At 38.9% G+C, this 24,120-nt stretch overlaps 1 protein-coding gene across 1 annotated transcript in view; it reads right to left on the reverse strand.

Moving 5' to 3' along the window:
• Positions 1–453: 453 nt before the first annotated feature.
• Positions 454–24,120, reverse strand: part of LOC129767625 (sodium/hydrogen exchanger 9B2-like) — a 34,045-nt gene continuing 10,378 nt past the window's right edge. Inside the window, exons 2-8 of the mRNA XM_055768695.1 lie at positions 23,276–23,540; positions 22,674–22,961; positions 11,962–12,144; positions 1,868–2,043; positions 1,430–1,536; positions 937–1,242; positions 454–873 (exon numbers count right to left, since the gene is read on the reverse strand). Coding sequence (XP_055624670.1) covers positions 580–873; positions 937–1,242; positions 1,430–1,536; positions 1,868–2,043; positions 11,962–12,144; positions 22,674–22,961; positions 23,276–23,540 — 1,619 coding nt within the window. The 3' untranslated portion in view covers positions 454–579. The remainder of the gene's footprint in view (positions 874–936; positions 1,243–1,429; positions 1,537–1,867; positions 2,044–11,961; positions 12,145–22,673; positions 22,962–23,275; positions 23,541–24,120) is intronic.

Here is a 24,120-nt window from a genome sequence, read left to right on the forward strand (position 1 = left end):
CATGGAGTTTAAAGTTAGCCACTATTCGACTATATAACCGGACCGAGTTTTAAACAACAGTAATTGATGGAACCAAAATGTCAGTGAACTGCAACAATATTGGGTACACTGGCAATATAAGGGATTTGACGTTTTAGTCATACCCCTGCTTTGTTCGGCTTTCGCGAATTTATGTGAAAAAGACGGGATGATTTTATAGAATTTCATTCTCATCCAGTTCATCCACTACTCTCGCATGTGAAAATGCAAAAATGGCGTATCCTAGCAATAACAAAACAAACAACCTCCGCTCCACAAACCGTAATCCCCTTCTCATTGAAGTGATGATGTTGCTTCACCTGTTATACATTTATACAAGCGCCTTGGTTCGGAGTACAACGCTAGTACAGTTGTATGTCTGTGATAAATATTAGTCGCAATGACATATTCGATATTTTGTAAATTGAGGTAGTCTTTATTGAAGCTCCTGGTACAGTTCCAATCATTATCAACTAGTAGATCCAAGCAGTGTAAAATTAAGTATATCTGTCAACTAGCGATTAAGTATTCAATTTCAACTAAGTACCCGCTGCTTGCCCATCATGCGTGTTCATTCTCAGCCGGTCCCCTTTTGAGCCATTTTGGTGCTAATTTGACCATAAGTAGGGCACCCAAGGGGGCGGTGAAAATTATGGCCAATACGGTAACAATGAGTACCGTTTGGGCTCGAGCATACTCTCCCACTGCGTTTAAACTACGCGCCAAGTCCATGGCGGCAGGTCCGAGAGCCGCTTGAACGGTTGCTTTCGGGAAGCCAGAAAGTGTCACGTAGGATTTTTCCTTCCAGTTCAGATCACTCCCAAGTGTGGCCAGGTACGAGAAAACCAAACGCAGCTGGAAAACAAGAGTCAGAGCATTATTTATCAACAGAGCGATAAATGAAAAGTATATACTCACAACAACAGCAACCGCCAGAGTGATAGAGCCGTACAGAACAGTGCTGCCCTCGAGCACCGCAAAATTGACCTCTTTTCCGATTAAAGAAAATGAAACCGGCTTCAGAAACTTCCACAGCAAGTCCAGATACATTCCGACCTCGTTGGTGTCGTAATCGATGCGTTTCTTCCAGCCAGTTCCGGCAACAAAGGACGTCACAATGCACCCCAGGGCGCCGGCCGAAGGATACCCGATGAGCTTGCTCCCAACTACTGAAAGCGTTCCGGCAAGAATCGTCATCGAGAAGCGCAGCCCGTTGGTGTATTTCTGTGTGAATAATTAAAATTTTAATAAGAACCAACTTGATTTACGACACTTTTCCTTGGCAGTGGCTTCCCACACGGACGCGGAGCCGATGCATACGAGTGAGTAGCGCGAACCAGCAGGAAGAATGTCATGTCTTGTAAGTGGAGAAATTAAGATGTGGGAGTAGGTATGTGTGTACATATCATACCGCTTGATAAGATGGCATGTAGAGCAACCCGACACCGCAAGCGCCACCAAAGACGAGACCAATTACGATACCGATTGGACCCTGGAGTATCTGGCTCGTGAGGTTACCTGTTACGAGGGAGAATAGAACACTGTTCAGTACAAGTTACATCGAGCTCCAGCAACTGCTCCGTCCTTTCAAATTTTCCCTAGCCGACCGCGTGCTGGTGTCTTGAGAAAGGTAGCAGGTGCTGGCTTCATGCTGTGAAAAGAAGCACGTATCACAAGAGCAATAGCTGTCTCCGGGAGGAATGCACAGACTTAGTTGGATGCTCATAGTTGCCATCGTTCCCATTGGATGTTCGTCTTCATTCCGCTCGAACGTTCTGGCATTCCTGGCCCGGCAAACGGTTGGGCGCTACCATACACAATTACTCTATGCTTACGAGCTGCTACTCACCAGTGGAGAATATCACCCCCAAAATAACGCCAAATAGGAAAATTGCTAAAACATCATTACAGCTTGTCATAGCGATGATTAATGTGTGGATTCCTTTATTCATGCCGAGGCGTTCTTCCTTCAGGCGCAGCAGCACCGTAACGACAACATTTGGTGAGACTGCTGTTACCACCAGGCTGTGAGAGGGGGTGAAAAAAATTCGGAAAGAAGGGAAAAAAATAGTCAAGTGAAAACTGAGTAGAAAAGTTAACCGAATGAAAATTCCAATGAGCTGCCAATTTAGAGGCGAATGAACTGCAAAGTTTAAAGCCTCTTAAAAACAAAGAAAGAAGAAGAAGCTGCCAATAGCGGGTGGACGAAAAATGACAAGTGGAATTCACCTAACACTATGCGCGTAATTTTCTCTCCCACTTGGTGGTGGAATTTTTGCTGTTGTTATTAGTAATTTGGTTGAATGTTGAGATGAAACTAGAACATGCTGCTTCCGAATGGTTTGTCCGAATAGTCCAAAAGCACATATTTTGACATAGGGCTACACTCTGTCCAATTCTATAGCGTTGCACCTTAAACAGTTAGTATTTCAACAAGATACATTCATACATTGTTGAATGCTTAGAATAAAGTATATTTCACGTCAATTTCGTTCAAACGAGATGTTTGTTTATTTATTGTGCTTAAATATGATAATTTCAGCTGTCCAGTTTCTATAAAACCACTTCAAAATTCATAAGTATTATCAATGAAAAATTCAGAACGATCGGCTGACCTTGCCATTTCGACTAATAACCTTGGTAGTTCGCGTTGGAAATCTATTTACCAAATTCTGCTGAACGTATTTCTCGATATTTTTCAATTTTTTCGAAATTGCGACCTTGAGCTCTTCAATTGTCGTGTAAAGTTTTCCCGCCGTGTAGATTCTGCGTACAAGGATCCCCCCTAAGATTTTCAACAAGATTCAAGTCTGGAGAGCGAGCCGGCCAGTCAAAAAAATTAAGTTTTTGGTACTAATGCATTGTTTAGTTTACTTGCTGGCATGAAAAGTAGCATTGTTTTGCTGGAATGTGAATTTTTTGTGACGGTATCCACGCAAAAATGGTAGGAGAGAGAATTCCTGAATATATATTGAATGATGTGGAAGCTATTTTCAGCCTTCCGGTTGCACAGAAATCCGCCCAAACCATGCACGAGTCTCCATCAAAAATACTGTTTCTTTTTCCGTAAATCACGACAGTACACGTTGAAACCATCTGGACCATCTAAATTTTTTCGTCAGTGAAGATAACCTATACATTGAAGAACCTATACAACATTATGATATATAAAAAAATGTATTTTTTGAAAACATCCTCTGTCATGACATATATTGTCCTACTGTCGGTTCATGTGAACTTTGGCAAAACTCAGATGTCTTCCGATGTGAGATTGTGTAAGTGTAAGTGAGGAGTTTAAACCTTCTAAGCCCCCTTCATGTGAGGATTTTTTTACCAAAATTTGACGAATTGTTACCCGAGTAACATTTAAATTGAAATATTGCTTTATTTGCACTTGCGATTTTGAGGCATTCGAACCTGTTCTAGCTATTTCCCGCTCATCCCGGTCAGAGAGCTTCGATTTACGTGAAACTCTCTCCTTTTTACTGTACCTTTGAGAATTCGCCAAATATTTGAGCACTAATTGATGGAATCGTCCAATCCGACGAGAAATTTCTCTGATACCAATATTTTCTTGGTGAAATGCATCGATTTGTCTTCCTTCTCTCTCCGTGAGGACTTTTTCCTTCGGCATTTGCCAGATTTAATTGATCAAAACAACTAAAACAACGGAAAATGTAACTGGTTTTATAGAAGCTTGACAGCTGCAACTTGAATGCCCGAGCACAAAGGGACAAACCGTTTCTCAGCAAAAATACTATGGATGGGTTATACCTATGATATAACCGCAAGGTTAACAACGTAGGACTGCCGTTGGCTTAGTAATCATTTGTGTTTTTTCAATTAACAATAATCGCACTTCGAATGTTCCTAATTGGGTACGATATCACCGCTGCGCAAAGCTGTTGATTAAATTATTGATTAAACTAGTGAATTAATGAAACAATTCACGAATTCAATCCCAATTTAGGGCAATTCATGCATTATGCTAGTGGTTATCGCAGCAAATAGCTATCAACATTTTGCCTAATCATCAAACGGTATGCGTAGAAGTTCAGTGAGCTGGTGACATGGAGGGGCATGCAGTCTTGAAATAACCGTGTTAGCCAAACCCATTCCGAAGTGTAAAAATGCATGGGGGCATAAAAAGAACTGCCGAGATCTGGAATGACGATTTTCCCAACTTATTGGTTTCGGAATCTGTGTCATTCCGGTTTGCAAAAACGCATGCGAGTACAAAAGTACTAGCAGCTTGCATCTCATTTGCAATGCTAATTTCCCCTGGCGCCATGGTTTTAAAGTCTGTGTTAGGAAAACCTTCCGATTTGCAAAAGCGCAAACGAGTACAAAAGTACCCGTTACTTGTATCCATTTTGCAATGCCGATTTCCCAGGCTCCATGGTTTTGAAGTCTGTATTAGGGAAACTTCATTCATTCCTGCGATGGTACCTCAATCGCTGTTCAATTATAACTGAGTGGATTTCCGAGCGGCGCTCGCTTATACACCGATTTGTGATTTCAATAGCCTGTTTTGAAAGCAATTGAATGCTATTGAAACAAGTTTTTGGATGAAAAAGTAACAAGTATATAACGCGTAGACATTTTATTTTTCGAATGAAGTGTTTATCATACCATTTCGTTCAGTTGTTTAGGAGCTATTAACGCTCAAAATCTCGTTCTCCGGCGTAACGCTTTCCTTTTCCAAACTTTGATTTTACACCCCAGTATAGAAATGGAAGACGTAGTCCTACGTCAAAAATTTCGAAGGGTTGTATCCGAGACACGACCGCTTAGGGCGTAGGACTACGCAATCCTTTTTTTATGAAATTTGTTGGTTTATCATTTCGGATATTATTTGCGAATACGTAGAAATTTCATAATTAACTCTTCAGTAAAAAGTTCCGAGAACCCTGAAAAGGTTTAATGGTTTGCGTGGTTTTGTTGAATCTTTTCGAGAACAAATGTATTATTAAATTTTCAAATTTTCATCAGACTTTGGGATTGTAATGTACAGCATATAAAACAAATCATAGAAAATTTCCGATTCGATTGGTATGCAAATCGTTAAAATCCGTTCGCAGCAAAAATAGTTATTTACGTTAACTTTATTTCATAAAAACGTGACCTGTTTGCTGATTTGGCACCCTTAATGAAAGACGTAGTCCTACGTCAAGAATCAGTACCTCAAAACTGATTTTACCAAATAACATGAAACAAATCAATGTCTTACTGGTAAAATGTTACTTCCGTAGACGGGTCCAAATTTAATATTTTTGGCTCCGATGGCTATCGTTTCGTATGGAGGAAGCCAAACGATCAATTCAACGTAAAAATCTGAAGGCAACGTGGTGGAAGGATGGTATGAGGGTGCATGTATGGGCAATTTGGTTTTCATCGATGGTGTAATGGATCAGAATGTTCATCCTGAAGGAAATTATGAAGCAAAATGTCAACAAAATGGGATGGAATGGGAACAATCTAGGAGATTTAGAAACCATCGAATTTCTAAAAATAACGATTTTGAAAAACACTTGATGAAAAAATAGATGAATATACCTTCCGGATGCACCATAAAACTCGTGGATAACGGCTAAATACAGCTAAAGATTGTTACAATGAAAAAGCGATTCCATTACAATGATTGAATTCTAAAAATGGCCAACGGCTTCAAAATCGAGTAGAAATTTTCAACCAGCGTACGAAAATGAGTTTGAGTCAATTTTCATACATTATCACATACATTCGCCATTTTTAGAGAAATAAAAATCATTCTTCTGAAAACAGATAGCATTCCTTTTAGCTATCATATGACGCTGTGACTTTATTTAAATAGAATATTCCGAAAGCTTGTTTTCAATTTTCAAAAGAAAGGAAAAGAGATCTGCATGGTGGAGTACGATTACGGATTTGAGTCACTGTATGAAAATCATGCAGTGTATGATAGTCACCAATACCTACACACTAGAATATAAATTGAAGCATTGTTTGTTTACAATGACACAAAGCAGCAAGATCATCACCTGGTCTTACAGAAGTTGGAAAGCGTGTATTTGACGTAGAGCTACGTCTTTCATTAAGGGTGCGAAATCAGCAAACAGGTCACGTTTTTATGAAATAAAGTTAACGTTAATAACTATTTTTGCTGCGAACGGATTTTGGCGATTTACATACCAAATGAATCGGAAATTCCCTAAGATTTATTTTGTTATGCTATATACGAGGTATGGCTATTAAATAACGAGACTGCGCGCCTGGAGGGCGCCCTAGAGGGGTGGGAGGAAAAACGAATAGTGCGTTCGGTAGCTTGAAGTGTCTGCTATAAAAGTACGAAAACACGTTTTTGTCACTTTAATAGTTTGCGAGCAGCAGTGGTTTGAATGGAACGTGGTTTGTTCTGCGCATCGCAAATCATGAGTGACGAAAAACACGAACAACAACGCACCTGCCCAGAGGGTCTCCGTAGCCACATTGGTTGCGCGTTCGCTAAGTAAGCGATCGATCGTGAGTTCAAAACTCAGGACCCTCATTGACCATCTTTGTGTTGTTACAGAATAGCTACGTCCACGCAACAATCATCAGCGATGGAGATCGATCCACGGTCGAAATAAGATCGATTCATCCATACAACTGCTCTGCTCTGCAAGACACATCAGGCTGCTGTTCTATAAATAACTCAACAATGATCAATCAACTGTCTCCGCTGTCCGGTCTAACTGGATAATAGAAGAACAGATAGAAAACTCTTACGCCTAAATGGCTACTGTGTAAACGTACCATATGTAATGTTATAGAAGAAATGCTGGCGAATGGCAATTGTGTAATGTACTAATTATAGATATGATAACCATGTGACATGTACACGATTAAAAAATTCGGCTCTGTTACAGGTTTCAGAAGAGTTTCAGCACTGCTTCGAACAATGGAAAAAACGTATCGCCTAATTTTTTGATGCTATGATGGACGATTATTTGGTGGTGCAAATTATGCACCTTGTTTATATTTATCGTGATGATAAATAGGAGAGATAGCGCGAGGGAAACATCTGAACTAGGGTATGAGTAATGAATCTCTGCTGAGGCAAATATTCTGCCTTTTTCGTTACTCCAAGCAGTTAACATCGTTTGTGCTCCGTAGTCATAAGAGCCTCATTGGTGCCTTCAACATTACATCAATGCATTGAACTAACGCTATGGCGAAACAGGCGTTAAGGTTGTGCGCCAAAAAGTTATTTGGGAAATACCAAGCTAGACCATCGAGAATGTCGGACTGGAATGTTATGAGTTATTTGGGTACGTTATTTGCCTGTCGTAAAACTGCCTTCAACTAGGATTACGTTTGAGCTAATCTTGACCATAATGAAGCAATGCAACTCTTTTCGAGGTTGTTGAGATTAACAGACAGCATTTATTTCGTTTATTTAGGCACCAAAAAAGCAAATGTCGTTCTAGAATTTTGTACGTGGCCAATAATATTAACAGAAGCGTTTCTTTTGAGAATAGCGCAAAATGATGAGAAGTATTTATATCCCTAGTCGCTTCGAGCTTCCGATGTGTTGCTTTGTATGCATGCTATGTGGAACGCTTGTTTGATGCTGGTTGGTTTACGTTGTACGAACGATGTCTAGAGGTGCGATCCCACTGAGGCAATACTAAATAACAATAATATTTGATATTTGCAAGTATGTACTGCTATTGCTGTTGTTTTCATGCGGTGCCAAACAAAAATTTATGTAGTTATGAGATGTAGAATAATGTTGCTGGTACAACAAGAATATAATCGACTGTAGCCGAGTGCATGTCAATTGCGAAAGAGGCCACCGGAATAGCGTTCGAGGTAAATTTCCAAAGCATTGTCATGACACAAATTGCGACATACGATCATTTAGTGTGTGTTCTGCAAGGGCAAAAATAAATCATCAATCAATTATCGTCAACACATAAAGAAACAGTTATTTTAAAAAAAAACTGAGTGGATGATGTTGGAATTATAGAAGTTGTCTAATCGCCCATATCTGTGCTACAATATAATTGAACCCATCTCTTATATAGATTTACATAAGTGTGTATATCGTCACGATTTTCTGCTGCACTGCACATTATTTCTCTTCACATTAAAACCTGTTACAACACGCACGTAGATTACTTTTACTGTGCGTTTTTCCCTTAATAGATAATGTGCCATGACGCGGAAATTTGACGTAGGAGAAAAATGTCCAATTTCAAATGCTTATTACTCAGTCATTTTCAGAAACTAACTAGGAAACAATATAATAATCTACAGCAATGGAAATCACACGTTTTGATTGGTCGATTTTCAAAAACAATCTTTGCTTGACCATCCAGTGCTTCTTCACTCTGTAAAAAACTGAAAGTGGGTTATATCTATGGTATAACCGCAATGGTGACGTAGGACTATCGTTGATTCAGAGATCCTTTGTTTGAAGTTGAATCTGAATCCATTCTGAATGAATGAATAAATGAATATTTGGGGGACTTCGAAAACGAGAGCGTTACGTTGGAGGTACAAGGTTTTATGCATCCAATATTGGATACGAAAATATCCTACTGATGGGGAAGAATAATCTTCAGAAGCTATCCTGTTAATTGCGATTAATTGAAAAATCACAAAACTAAATGTATTTGGTCATAGTGTTACATGGATAGAAAACATTCAAATAAACTCTTTCACATGAATCTATTTTTAAATTCCCAGAGGAACTGGCAGATTATTTTCAGTAACGATTAGATATTTCCACATTTTCCTCGATACTGGAAGCCCACCAGTGGTTTATGCTAACTCGATAACCATCTGTTAATAGCACTTGATTGAAACATATTTGGTCACAGTGTTACATGGATAGAAAACATTCAAATGAACTCTTTCACATGAATGTATTTTTAAATTCCCAGAGGAACTGACAGATTATTTTCAGTAACGATTAGATATTTGCACATTTTCCTCGATACTGGAAGCCCACCAGTGGTTAATGCTAATTCGATAACCACCTGTTAATAGCACTTGATTGAAAAATATTTGGTCACAGTGTTACATGAATAGAAAACATCAAAATAAACTCTTTCACATGAATGTAATTTTAAATTCCCAGAGGAACTGGCAGATTATTTCCCGGATCTTTCTCGATGCTGAATGGCATCCAAACGGGAAGAATTCCGTGCGTGTATGTGTGTGTGTAGCGGCTGCTTCGATGGTCACCTTCTCTTCTCCTGGAGGATCGGCTTCTCTGTGCTCCCTCACAGTTTCAAACAAACTGCTTGCGTTTCAGGGCAGATCTCGATCCTTCGCCGTCCAGCATCATCAGCAACGATGTTGTCTTGTCGATGTCCTCACGAAAAATGAATACGTCTCACCACCAGAATATCGCTTAAGTATGCTTTTTGTGCGTGATTGAATCGAGAGAAGGCGTGGTTTACGATGGCAATTTGGAAGGCAAACTAGAGGGGAATGAACTCTCTAAGCTCGGAACTTTCGGCGACTGAGCAATAATCGATTGCGGGCGCATACAATATTGGATACGGAAATATCCTCCTGAAGGGGAAGAATAATCTTCAGAAGCTATCCTGTTAATTGCGATTGATTGAAAAATCACAAAACAAAATATATTTGATCACAGTGTTACATGGATAGAAAACATTCAAATAAACTCTTTCACATGAATGTATTTTTAAATTCCCAGAGGAACTGGCAGATTATTTTCAGTAACGATTAGATATTTCCACATTTTCCTCGATACTGGAAGCCCACCAGTGGTTAATGCTAACTCGATAACCATCTGTTAATAGCACTTGATTGAAACATATTTGGTCACAGTGTTACATGGATAGAAAACATTAAAATGAACTCTTTCACATGAATGTATTTTTAAATTCCCGGAGGAACTGGCAGATTATTTTCCGGATCTTTCTCGATGCTGAATGGCATCCAAACGGAAAGAATTCCGCGCGTGTATGTGTGTGTGTGTGTGTAGCGGCTGCTTCGAGATCTTCCCGGGGAACCGTTTGTGGCATCACTCTCCTCCTGATGGATTCATGTCTGGCCTAAGGTGCACAAACAGGCTCTTGGTGACACCGTTCATCCGCGCTTTCATGATAAACGAAGAGCTTCACCACAACAGCGACAACATGCTCCAATCGCTGTTCAATTAGAACTGAGTGGATTTCCGAGCGCTCGCTTATATACCGATTGGTGATTTCAATAGCCTGTTTTGAAAGCAATTTTAAGCCTATTGAAACAAGTTTTTGGGTCAAAAAGTAACAAGTATAGAACGCGTAGACATTTTATCTTTCGAATGAAGTGTTTATCATACCATTTCGTTCAGTTGTTTAGGAGCTATTAACGCTCAAAATCTCGATCTCCGGCGTAACGCTTTCGTTTTCGAAACTTTGATTTTACACCCCGGTATAGAAATGAAAGACGTAGTCCTACGTCAAAAACAGAATACGGGACTGTATAATGAAAAATGAGTTTAATGCATGATCTTTTGTTGATGTGCAGGTCAAATATTTGCATCGCGAGCGAGTAGGAAGCGGTTTCATCAGACATTCAGTTGGTATAGAAGGAGGTATCATTCGTGGATTTCTCCACATTGGATTTTGCCACATGGTGGTCGCCTGAGGTGAAAACAGTCGAAAAAAAATAAAAAGTCGAAAAAAAGCCTTACGCAAATTGAGAAAGGGCCATCCGGAAAGTTCACTGAAGCCAACTGCTCTTTTGAAGCTTTTTAACAAAGTCTGGGATAACGGAACCCAACCCAATTGCTGGAAAGAGGGTTAAAAATTAAAAAAAAAAATACATAAGATTACATAACGGGCATGATGACTGGAGTCCATGATTACGATGATGAAAATGGAAACTCAATCTTGTCCAACGTCAAAATGATTTGCATTTCTTTGCTAAGCATATTCAACTATTTATCGATCATGGCCTCTGCTTCTTGAAGGATAAAAAGTTCCTGAGCATCGTTGAGTGAAATACAGTATGCTACAAAATTAGCAAACTGCACGATAAAATGTGTGTTAGGCTGACAAGTTATTTTTTTCTTTTTCAAGTTGTTCTTACTGCGTATTGGGAGGAGTTATAACCTACATTGCCTAGCTGATTGAAAAAAAATTCTGCTTTACTGCACTATCAGGATTGGACAAGAAATTTCAATAACATTATGTTTTTCTTCATTTCTTCCAAAGGTAACATCCCTATGCTCAGTACCATCAACCGGAAAATAAAAACCCGTTCAAGGCACTACTAAGAAATATTTTCTATAAAACCGAAATTGATTTCCTGTGTCACCATTTTCAGCGCGTACATACTACGAATGCAATCTGGTTAATACATTTTGGAGTCCGCGAAACGGGTGTAAACTTTTTTCTGCATTTCGTATTTTATACTTCTTCTGTGCCAGGCTGTCCATAATGAAGCTTTCAAAAAGCCGTAGTGCTACAGGAGAAAGCAGCAGAAATTTCCATCACTCGTCCCATTCTTTACACATTTTACGGGGCGGTAGGAGCTTTTCTTCCACCGATCTTTTGAATGGCCTCATTGTAGTGCAGAAGAGGTTAAAGAAAGAAAAAAATCTCGTTTTTCCAATTTTTTACTCCTGTTGCGGAAACCTCTTTTAATGTGGCTTTCAGCTGGATTGCCATTTCCATTAAGCTCCTCGTCAGCACACTTTTATTTTTACTTTCATGGAAGCACAAAAAATGCATTTAAAACCAAATTAAAGGATTTCTCGCTCTTTCGCTCGGCTTATCGCTATATGTTAGTCTGGCCGCCGGTGGTCAACTGTAAAACCATCGAAATGAGAAGAATTTTCTCCGAATAACCTATTTACGGGGCCTCTTCACGTTCCACTTCTCCTACTCCGACAGGAAGCAAAGCGGTTGTGAGTTTATAATGTTTCACCTTTCGCGCGCACTCACCGGTACTTACCCCAGCAGAATGCCCCACAGCCAGGGGAGATCCAGCAGGTATCTGGACAGCCCCGCGATCGCTACCACCTCGGCCACCGTCGGGATCAGGGTGAGCTGCATAATGAAACGAAAGAGTTTCTTCAGCGATTCATAGTCCAGGCCAAGTCCGGCCAGCAGCATAATGTTGATGAGAGCCATTTCTCTGCAAAGGGAAACAAAAATGAGCGACAAAAGGGTTGAAAGGTGTTCACAGGAAAAAAAAGAACGATGCGGTGCTGTTTGGCAGCGGTTTTGAAAGTTGGAAGGTTTCTTCTAGGCAGTAGGTTTTCTGAACGCCCGAAATGTGTAATACAAAAACACAATTGAGACTCTTAACGGAAACGGTAGCTTACTATATAGATTTCCTCAGTTCAACTCTGAAATAAAAATCAAACATTTTACATCATAACCTCCGCTTTCGGTAGAATTTACAACATGTCTTCGGGAAAGGAGATAATGTCTTCCATAGATCATTAAGTTACGACTGAGGACAAATTTTTCAAAAGCGTACTTTTTAGTTGTAGAGAATCGATCATATCTATATATATATATATATATATATATATATATATATATATATACACAAATTTCTGCATTACACGAGAATTAATCAAGGAAATGGAACCAAATTTTGCATGTGAAGGTTTAAGTGTGCAATAAATGATTCAATGGTGGTTAGATATTCCTCCCCCCCTCTCTTAGGGGGGACTGCCATAAAAATGAAACACAAATTTCTGCATAACTCGAAAATTAATCAAGCAGATGGAACCAAATTTGCGATGTGGAGGCTTTAGGGTGCAATGAATGTTTTACAGTGGTTAGATACTCCACTCCCTTCTCTAAGGGGGAGCTGCTACACAAATGAATGACAAATTTCTGCAGAATCCAAAAACTGATCAATGGAGCCAAATTTGTCATGCGTATGTTTTAGGAGACACGAAACGTTTCCATGGTGAATAGACACCTCCCCCCCATCTCTCTCTGAGGCGGGGAGGGGGGGCGGTGTACTGCCATACAAATGAAACATACATTTCTGTATAATTCAAGAACTAATCAAGCAAACTGAACCAAATTTGGCATGTGGAGGTTTTAGGGGGCAAGAAACGTTTCTAAAGTGGTTCCACACTCTTAGCTCTTCCTTTCTTAATGGGGTAGGGAGGTAGAATGTAATTATGATGATATGACACCCCTCCTTCCTCTGGAATGGAGAGGTGGTCCCATAAAAATATTACACATTTTTCAATCAAAAATATTCCAACCAAACATGATAATTGAAATTTTTCAGAAAACTCTGAAGGAAAGTGAAAATTCGGAAAATTAAATTCCCATATGTTCTACAATTACATAGTGACAAGTGCTGTTAGTCCATTTGATGTTTGCGTTAGCGAAATTGATCTTTGTTCGAAAGTGGAAATGGATTTTAATGTGATGAAACGCACTCCTGTATCTTCTTCTATCTATACCAATAAAAAGTATGGCCGAATATGTTGATAAGAGCAGATGACCTGCAAATAACTACCTGTCACATTATTCTCGTTATATTTACTATAGCACATATGTTACCATTTCGTAAATGAGGTGGTATTCTATGTATACAGCGATGATTTTGTGCTGTTTGCGTCGTTCATTTATCAAGAAAGTAAATAAACATTTTTACTGATTTTTGAGCTATCTTATAAGCCATTAAAACAATCACATATTTCTCATATAACTAACCCAGGGAGCTATAATCCAATATATATTTTTTAATGTTGGTATACTGCTCTCAATATTTTCTCAAATATTCATTCATATAAATGTCAATATGTGCGTTAAATTTGCATTTTTCTAAGAAACATCCAATATATCAAAAATCGGATCATGGTTTGTTCATTCAGGTTGCTCCACTGATAAGATCCAGACTACCTTTGACAGAATGAGCAAACTACCATACCCACGCATTGTTTGTAAACAAACGAACGAGTTCCTCCTGCGGTGCATATTCGTGATTTTTTAACAAAGTTATTATTCGTTTTCTGATAACTGTAGTGCCGTCTAAACCATCTAAAATGTCGCGAGAGAATGAGAAAAGAACCTATACAGACTACACACCCGAAAAGTTACAGGCAGCTGTAGCTGAAGTGCAGAAAAAAGGAGCATCTATATACGCGGCTTCATGGAACTTCGGCATACCGTACGGTACGTTGTACCATAAGGTGCACGGACTACATGACAAGAAACCAGGTTCCCCTAACGTTCTAACCGATGCACAAGAAAAGGATCTTGCTGATACCGTTCGTGTGACCGGAATCTGGGGATTCCCTCTGACTGCGGATTGCATTAAGAAGCTCGTCAAGCACCAAATCTACTAGCAAAGTGCCGAAGCTTGCCACTCGTAACCGTCGTCCGTTGAAAGATCTAACGAACAGGAAGGAATAAGGAACCGTCTCTCTGCAACCTTGAACGGATTGAAAATCAAATAAATGTTTCATAGCCGAATCAGACTGCCAAAGATATCAAGAAGCGTCGTGACAAATTAACAGGATCACGCAAAACCTGAATATGTTTGATTTAATTACTATACCTACCATAAATTCTTCAAGAAATACTCTTTTAAACTAAACGTTGAATTTACTTTTTGTAAACTTCTTTTTGTTTTTAATTTGTTGAATAAAAATAAGAGCAATGCTTGTTTCTTTATATTTGGTGTTTTACTTGAACCATTTCCACCTCATCCTGAACTGCCCACGTGGAATGTAGACGTCTCCTTAGGAAAAGCCTGCCTACTTCTATACAAATGTTCGGTTTATGAGAGAGAAGGAAATTGGCAAATGTCTGTCAAAAAGTGGAGAAAACCTAAAATCACAAAATAAAACAAGTCCACGTGGATTACGGATGACCCCTTGGACTGTCAGAATTATTTGGGACTGTTCATACTTTACGTAAAGGACCACATTCCACGTGGCCAGTCAAGTGGGAAAGAGGAGTTTGCAAATGTCCACAATTCATAAAAAGTGTTTTATAATATAACTAGAAGACTGTCGAAAAAAAAAGAGGAATTCAAAGTCTTCTAACCACGTGGAATGTGGATGACCACCTTGGGATCACCCACGAAAAATATGTCCACATGGTTTATGAACAGCCCTTTTATGAAACTTTACCTCAATATAATCTATCGTAATAAAAATAGTGATTTTTTTCTAATATTTTCCTTTATTATTTCAGCATTATCAAAGTTACCCGAAAACAGAAAACTGACCATTGATTACAAAACAAAATCAATAGCAAACTTGAAACAATACGGATGGGTTTTGTTGTTGTACATGCATTCTATAATATCCAGTACTTGTTTTAAAAATTTAAAAAACGGGTTTTCGTTCAAGAGATGTACATTTAGATAATGATTAAAAAAGCTATCAAAGATAACCGCTTTTACGGTACTTTCATTGGCACCTTACTATACACCTATAAAATTCTAAACCTGGTTTTGTTTGAAAGAACACAGAAAGAACACAAAGTAAGAGAAAATATGCCAAATTCCACAATTTTATCTCGATAAAGACGAATATGCAAGCCAATTAACACCTTGAACGGAAAGGATGAGTCCAGCTCGTCAAAAACTTTCCTGAACAAACTGACAATGACGAGCTGAACTCGTCAGAAAGTATTGAGGTTTGATACTTTTTACGAGAGCAGTACTGCCGTTCTACGCATAGTTGTCCCATGTTACTTTTTGACAACTTTCAATTTTCTTCATAAAACAATGTTTTTATGCCTAGTCTTCCGGAAAAAAACACAAAAAAAACAACATCAAGCTCAATTGTCCAATGTTGATATTCTATTCATAACTGTCCCACCATATATTTTTTATAGATCCATATCAAATAAATCGGTTCGAGTACAAGAATTTGATGTCACGCTTTCAACAGGGCTAATGTGCTCATTTCTAGCTTGGAAGAACGAATTAATTCTCAAACAAATAAAAAAATGTTTAACAGGACACGTGTACACCTTGTTAGCGAATGCCTAATAACAAAGAGATTTATATTCTGCAAAGTATTGCTGATTACTCTCTTCTTCATAAAACGATTTTTTTATGCATAATCTTTCGAAAAAAAATTATAGGAGGTTGTGTCCAAGATACGACCGCATTGTTGACGTAGAACTACGCTGTTATATTATAAAAGTCGCTTGTTTAAACCTTCGGATATTATTCTATAATGCTGTGAAATTTTAGAAACAACTGCTTAGTAGAACAATCTCTGAAATGCTTTTTTTCATTGTAGAATCAGTTGACGATAATTGACTGATGATTCATTCTTGCCCTCGCAGAACAATACACTAGCTGATCGTATGTCGCAATTTATTTCATGTCAATGCATTGAAAATTTACCTCGAACGCTATTCCGGTGGCCTTTTTCGCAATTGACATTACTCGGTTACAGTTGATTATACCAATATATCTTTGGCACCGCGAGGAAACAACAACAATAACAACACTTGCAAGCATCAAATATCATGCTACATGTTATTTAGTATTGCCTCAGTGGAATTGCACCTCCAGGCATCGTTCGTACAACGTAAACCAAGCGCCAAACAAGCGTTCGCCATAGCATGCATACAAAGCCATACATTGGTGGCTTGAAACTACTAGGAATATAAATACTTCTCATCATTTTGCGCTATTCTCAAAAGAAGCACTTCTGTTTATATTACTGGCCTCGAAAAAAAGTTGCATTACTTTCTCATACTCGAGCTAAGCGCTGCTGTCACCCTTAGTGGAGGAAGTTTTGCTACTGGCAAGCGAAACCTAATCACATACGAAATTCCTGAACGACATTCACTTTCTTGGTGATTGAACAAGCGAAATAAACTCTTTTTTTTAATATCAACAACCTCGGAAACAGTAGCATTGCTTCATTATGATCAAGACTAGTGCAAATGCAATCCTAGTTGAAAGCAGTTTTGGGACTGGCACGCGAACTCAAATAACTTATAACATTCTAGTAAGACATTCAAGATGCTTGGTATGTCCCAAATATTTTTTTGGCGCACATACCTCACGCCTGCTTCGCCATGACATCAATTTAATACATTCATGCAATGTCAAAAGCACCATCGAAGCCCTTATGACGGAAAACAAACAATGCTCACTGCTTGGAAAAAGACTGAATTATGCCACACAGGTTGTGCTCTGCTGTAACACCCATCGATGCAAATTCACTGATGAATTTGTCAAGAACAACCGCGTTCACCACCAGCGGGGTGAGCTGGTTGCTGCCTGGGTAACGGCCTGGGTAATTCCATTGAACAATAGTTCTTTGCTTATAAAAACCCAGTGTATTGCTAAACCGAAACGCTTAAAGCTTCTGGTAGACAAATATGCTAGAAAACTTTGAATGCATTTTTCTCAGTTGCTGATTTTGGAACATGGGACAACTATGCGTAGAACGGCAGAGTATCTGTAAGTCAGATTGATCTATTGCTTTGATATACTTGCGTGCATGCTTCTAGAAAAAATAAAAATTAAAAAACTATGGATGGGTCATACCTATAATATAATCTCAAGGTTGACGTAGGACTTCCGTTGGCTTAGTAATCATGGATGTTTTTTTTCAATTAGCGATAATCACACCTCGGATGTTCCTTATTGCCGCTGCATAGAACTATCTTTTGTGTGTATTGATTTAATTATTGATTTAACTAATTAATGAATGAAACTATTTACGAATTCAATTGCAAATAAATCCCAATTTAAGCCAATTCATGCATAGTAATTATCGCAGCAAATAGGTATCAACATTTTGCCTAATCATCAAACGGTATGCGTAGAGGTTCAGTGAGCTGGCGAAATCAAGAGATATCTTCCAATGCCGTCTTAATCGAGCCAAAGCGTTGTATTTGTACCCGCTTTTGTGAACCGTGTTAGCAAAACGAATTCCGTAATGTAAAAATGCATGGGTATATAAAAGTATTGCCGACTTGCATGTATCTGTAACTCCGATTTTCCCAACTTCTTGGCTTTGGAATATGTATTGGGAAAACACATTGCGGTTTGCAAAAATGCAAGCGAGTACAAAAGTACCCGTAGTTTGCATCTAATTTACAATGCCAATTTCCCCAGCCTCCATATTTTTGAAATCTGTGTTAGGGAAACATCCCAATTTGCCAAAACGCAAAAGATCATAAAAGCTCCCGCTGCTTGCATCTATTTTGCAATGCGGATTTCCCCAGGCTCCATGGTTTTGAAATCTGTGTTAAGGAAACATTGCGATTTGCCAAAACGCAAGCGAGTACAAAAGTACCCGCAGCTCGCATCTATTTTGCAATGCCGATTTACCAAGGCTTCATGATTTTGAAGTCTGTGTTAAGGAAACATCCATCCATTCCAGCGATCGTACCTCATTCGTTGCGCAATCATAACTGAGTGGATTTCCGAGAGGCACTCGCTGGTTTTGAAAACAATTTTAGAGCTATTGAAACAAGTTTTTGGATCATAAAGTAACAAGCCTATAACGCGTAGACATTTTATCTTTTGAATGAATCTTTGCGATCTATTTAGAAATGCTCGAGTTATAAGCATTCTAGAGTTTTCATGTTTTCCAACATGATCAGTGTATGGATTTTCATTTTACCATCTATATAATCCTGTTAGACGTAGTCCAACGTCAAAGCATAGACAAAGATGTACCAACAATTCATGATCGACATGTACACGAAGGTAGAGAACAAACGACTGGTATTCCTGCGATAAAATAAGTTAAAGCGATGTAAAGAAGAACACATTCACTTGCGAGGCGCTATAATAAGCAATGCCGACACAGCCTTTGCTATTGCCAAGCCAAAACGTAATGCATTGTCATGACATTACAACACGTGTATTCAAATAAAAAATGAAATCTTCAATAAGCGACATTGCAACGTTTCACGTATACGATTCCACGCGTTGCTGGCTGTACGAGGTATTGTTATTGAATAACGAGACTGGTTACGAAAAAGGGTTATATTTTAAAAATTGCGGTACAACGATATGCTCCCCTTCAATATACTCCCATTGGCTCCTCACACGTTTTTTCCATTGTTTAAAGCAGTGCTGAAACTCTTCTTTTGTTATGGCGTTTAAAAGCCGCGTCGCTTTTTCCTTCGCCTCTTCTACGGACTGAAATCGGGAAGGCTTTCAACACGGATTTGATATTGGGGAATAGAAAAAAGTCGCATGGGGCTAGATCTGGCGAGTACGGGGCATGTTCGAGCACTGGAATGTCCTTATCGGCCGAAAATTGCTTCACCGATAGCGCGTTATGGACAGGTGCGTTGTTGTTCGTGTTTTTCGTCAAATCAGCAATTTTGCATTCCGTAATTCGTTGGACTCAAGCCCAATCGAGATGTGCAAATGTAGCAACCTTGCCACGTTTTCAAAACAAAAATTATAAATTAAAAGAGCTAATCTCCCGTATCAAATATGTGTCAGATAATGACAGATAATTTATAGAAAAATAGTTATCAGAGGGTCCATCATTTCCAGCAACATATACGTTTGTTCAAATCTTTTTCATTAGATTCATGACAATCATAATCACAATCGATATATTAATCATAAACACACTTAAGATACATTGGTTATTTTTAAAATTCATTGAAATCGCAGTAGGTCGAGTTGAGCGGTTACTTATTTGACAGAGAATTGCTCTCGTATAATTAATAGTGTTGAATATATCGTGACTAATATGAACAAAAAGTATTAGGTTGTTTGTTTTGTTTCGATTGTCTGCAGGTATGGGCAAAATCACATCGAAATTCGTTCAATAACACTCATTCACAGATAAAACTCACCCTTCTATTCTCCGTTTATGCCTCACTGTATTTGAGACAGAAAACATTTATCTATCATCTTCGCAAAGTTCATTCTCGATTTAAACGGCAAAATACTGTCTCTCCCAGGTAACCATAAGCATCAACTTCTAGCTCTATTGTAGCACTTATTCAGCATCACTAATGCTAAATGGCAGTATATATGCTTTTTTGATGCCTGTAGGCCTTATATCAACATTATTAATGTATATGAACATTAATGAAAATGAGCTTTAATGAATGCCTTATATGCGCATTTAGTGCCAACATATAATACTTACAAGCATTAGGATAAAACGTATGAAAATAAGCATTGATGAAAGCCCTATATACATATTTAATGCTACCGTATAACACAACAAGTGTTTTTCTAAAAAAAAAATCATAATATGGAAAGTGGACATTTTAGGCGAAAAGATCATCTGTATAAAAATTTGGAACTTACTGAAACCTGCAACACTATCGAAGTTGTGCGAGAAAATTACTTGGGAGAGCTAGAGTTGTCTCTTCTTGTGCTTCAAGATTTTGAACGGACAATGACATCTGCAAATGGTGATGAGTCTGATTCTGGAAATTCTCAGACTGCCATACAAATAAAACACAAATTTCTGCATAACGCGAGAATTAATCAAGCAAATGGAACAAAATTTCGCATGTTGAAGTTTTAGGGTTTAATAAATGTTTCTATGGTGGTTAAACACTCCACCCCCCTCTCTAAGGGGGGAGCTGCCATACAAATGAAACACAAATTTCTGTATAACTCGGAAATTAATCAAGCAAATGAAACGAAATTTGGCATATGAAAACTTTAGGGTGTACTAAATGTTTCTATGATGGTTTCTATGATGGGGGGGGGGGATTGCTGCCATACAAATGAAACACAAATTTCTGCATTATTCGAGAATTAATCAAGCAAATGAAATGAAATTTGACATGTGAAGGTTTTAGGATGCAATTAATGTTTCTATGGTGGTTAGACACTCCTTCCCCATTTCAAAAGGGAGCTGCCATACAAATGAAACACAAATTTCTGCATTACTCGAGAATTATTCAAGCAAACGAAACCAAATTTGACATGTGAAGGTTTTAGGATGCAATTAATGTTTCTATGGTGGTTCGACACTCCTCCTCCCTCTGTTAGAGTGGGCTGTCCTACAAATGAAAAACAAATTTCTGCATAACTCGAAAACCAATCAAGCAAATGGAGCCAAATTTAGCATGTGAAGATTTTAGGGGGCACGAAACGTTTCTATGGTGAATGGACACTCCACCCTCCTCTCTAAGGGGAGAAGAGGGAAGGGGTCTGTCTTTATTCTATCATATTTTCTGTGTCAAACATTTATTCCATGTAACGGAGAAACATGTTATTTGCAAGTGGTTGAAAAATCTTGAACGAGAATTGTGTCTAAAAAAAATCTGATATTATAATGATGAGTTCTGGTAGAAGTACTAGGATTTTTTTTAGTAAAAGGTAAATTCAACGGGGTCGATTAGAAGATCAATCAAAGAACAGTTCTGCGATTGGACTCATGAATTTGCGCTTAGTAAGAAAACGTGAATGTTTGAAGGTATTGATAACAAAAAACAAATTTTTGGCGGGACGAAGTTTGCCGGGTCAGCTAGTGCCGTATAAAGAGCGGCCTTATAGCGAGGTATGGGTGTAGGTAGATAGTTGAAATCGGGTTGTTTCGTGTGCACTATTGCAATAACATTTTTTGACGTAGGACTACGTCTTTCATTTCTGTACCGGGGTGTAAGTTCAAAGTTTCGAAAACGAGAGGATGACGCTGGACTGCAAGGTTTTGAACGCTAATACCCTTTTACCGGCTGAATGGAGTGGTATAATAAACACCTCATTAAAATGATAAAATATCAATAAGTTATATGATTGTCACTTATTGGTCCAAAAAATCGTTTCAATAGCTGAAAAATTGCTTTGAAAACAAGCTATTGAAATCATAACAATCTAGCTCATTGATGATGATTGGTGATCGCTTCGATAGGTGTTCCCGAACACGGACGCAGAATCTAGGCACCTGGAGAAACCGTCATAGCGGATACATGAAAGCTGTGATTACTTTTTGAGTATAAGTATTTTTGAAAACAAAAATACTTATACTCATACTCATACTTATACTTATACTCATAATTATACTCATCCACCCACACACTAGCAAGAAAAACTTTTAGCAATCTTTCAAAATATTCATTCATTCATTCATTAAGAATTGATTCAGATGCAATTTTAAATAAATGATTACCGAGCCAACGGTAGTCCTACGTCTACCTCGCGGTTATATCACAGATATAACCGACTTCTTGTTTTTTTGTTTCTAGTATGAAACGATCTAAGTCAACGAAAAAGACCATATTAACGCAAGTTATTGGTGAGCGGGAAGGTAGATTCATGTGCACTTGAATGCTGACAAGGGAAAGAGTACAAGGGAAAATAAAATCATACATATACACATATTCAATCTGATTGAGTCTTTTTGACACAATCGTTATTTTGTTTCGTGCGATCCTTCCGACAGAGTATTCGTTCATTGAATGTTGTTTTCCACTCTTTGTTTTGTTATGTTCACTCTCAGTCCCGAATGAAGATGGTCGGAGATTGAAGAATGATTCATCGTGCAATCTCACGATTGCTTGCTGCATTCTTTTCGCCATGATTATTCCAAGCAGATACAAGAGTGGAGAAATGAACGAATGAACTTTTCCATGCTTAATTGTCTGTCTCTTTTTATCTATGAACAATTAATTAATTTACTTTTCCTATCACACATCGATCCATTTTGCATTTCCAGTTAAAAATCCAACCGCAAATCACGCCAATATTTAACAAGCAAAGCACCCACTTACCTTAGAAAAACTTCCAGCCGTTGTAGCCCCTCGAAATCCGCCCAGCCAACGTTGGTGTACACCACGCCCCAAAACAGCATTCCCAGCATATCGGGCAATCCGGTCAGCGAGACCAGAATGCCGCTTGTTTGGGCTCCGACGAAAAGAAACCATAGTCTCATGAATGGCGTGTTCGGTTCGGTCAGCTGCCTAGGGAGCACAGAGAACGCAACTCCCCAGAGCAGGAAGAATATGGCTAACAAGGCAACTTGCTGGGAAACAATCGGCCAATTTTGTGCGAGTGAGCTTCTGCATTTCAGCAAATTCGTAAACGTGTCACAACCGATGTCCGAAGCACCCGTTGGGAGTTCAGCAATAGAACCGACATAGAAGAGCAAAGTAAACGGAGAAAAATCTAAATCAACTGTTTGCATAAACATACGAAAAGCTAATATCCGGAACAAAAAGAATCGGATGTTTGCGTATAGTGGACGAATACAGCGCTATGGGCAAGGGGTGCTTGAATTGTTTGGATCAGCAGTCGTTAAACAAAAAAGCATCGATATTGCCATCAGTTTTTGCGTACCCCCAAGCCACAACGTACAAAATAGCTCGACCATTACTTCTCGGAAAGTTCATCACGCCTTTGTGGCTCCATGCTGTTCCGCATGTTGGGCAATGGTGCGTTAATCTGCTGTGTCTCCTCTGGATCGTACTGCGAATTGATGTATTGATGATGCTGTTTGTCCAAAGACATGCTGAGGTCTATCGATGGGATTGGCAGCGGGTGAGTGGTTAACCGACGTGGCCGTAATGCCTCAGGGATTACCGATGGTGGCAGTTGGGTGGGACTGGGAGTACTGGTTTCGTCCACCGACGTGATGTAAACTGTGAAGGACAAAAAAAAATAAACAAAAAAGAATTAACAAAATCCCGTGCGTACGTTATGCTAAGATAAATTAGTCATAAAAACCTTTCCGATTCTTCATGTTGACCCAGCTTATACCGATATGGCGATCAGTGTCCGATACAAGAGCAGAACGGACAATCTCGAGAGGAAATTGTCGCACGTGAACTGAACTCAAAACCAAGCGTGCCAACTGATATATCGTGCAGGCGAACTACCCAAACGATGGCTTTAGCGAAATCTTGTCGTGATGATCATGTGAGAAAACGAATCGCTGCATGAATTCAGATGATTCTGGTTTACATAAGCCCGCCTTCCAATTAGCGTGTCGGCACTAAGCAATTCTACACACAACCGAAACACATTTGTTTACGTGAGACGCGTCATATCCAAACGATTATCACAAATGGTGAAATATTATAAAAGCATCATCAGTGATTAGTCAGCAGCAGCAACGAGGAAACGGAAGGAACTGGGGCAATCGAATCGAGACAACATCGATCTCAACAATCGACCCGCGTCTTCACGAAGTGAACCAAACCAGTTATCGCAAAATTTCCG

The sequence above is a fragment of the Toxorhynchites rutilus genome, chromosome 1 (assembly GCF_029784135.1).
Source record: "Toxorhynchites rutilus septentrionalis strain SRP chromosome 1, ASM2978413v1, whole genome shotgun sequence".
NCBI classification, from domain to species: Eukaryota; Metazoa; Arthropoda; class Insecta; order Diptera; family Culicidae; genus Toxorhynchites; species Toxorhynchites rutilus.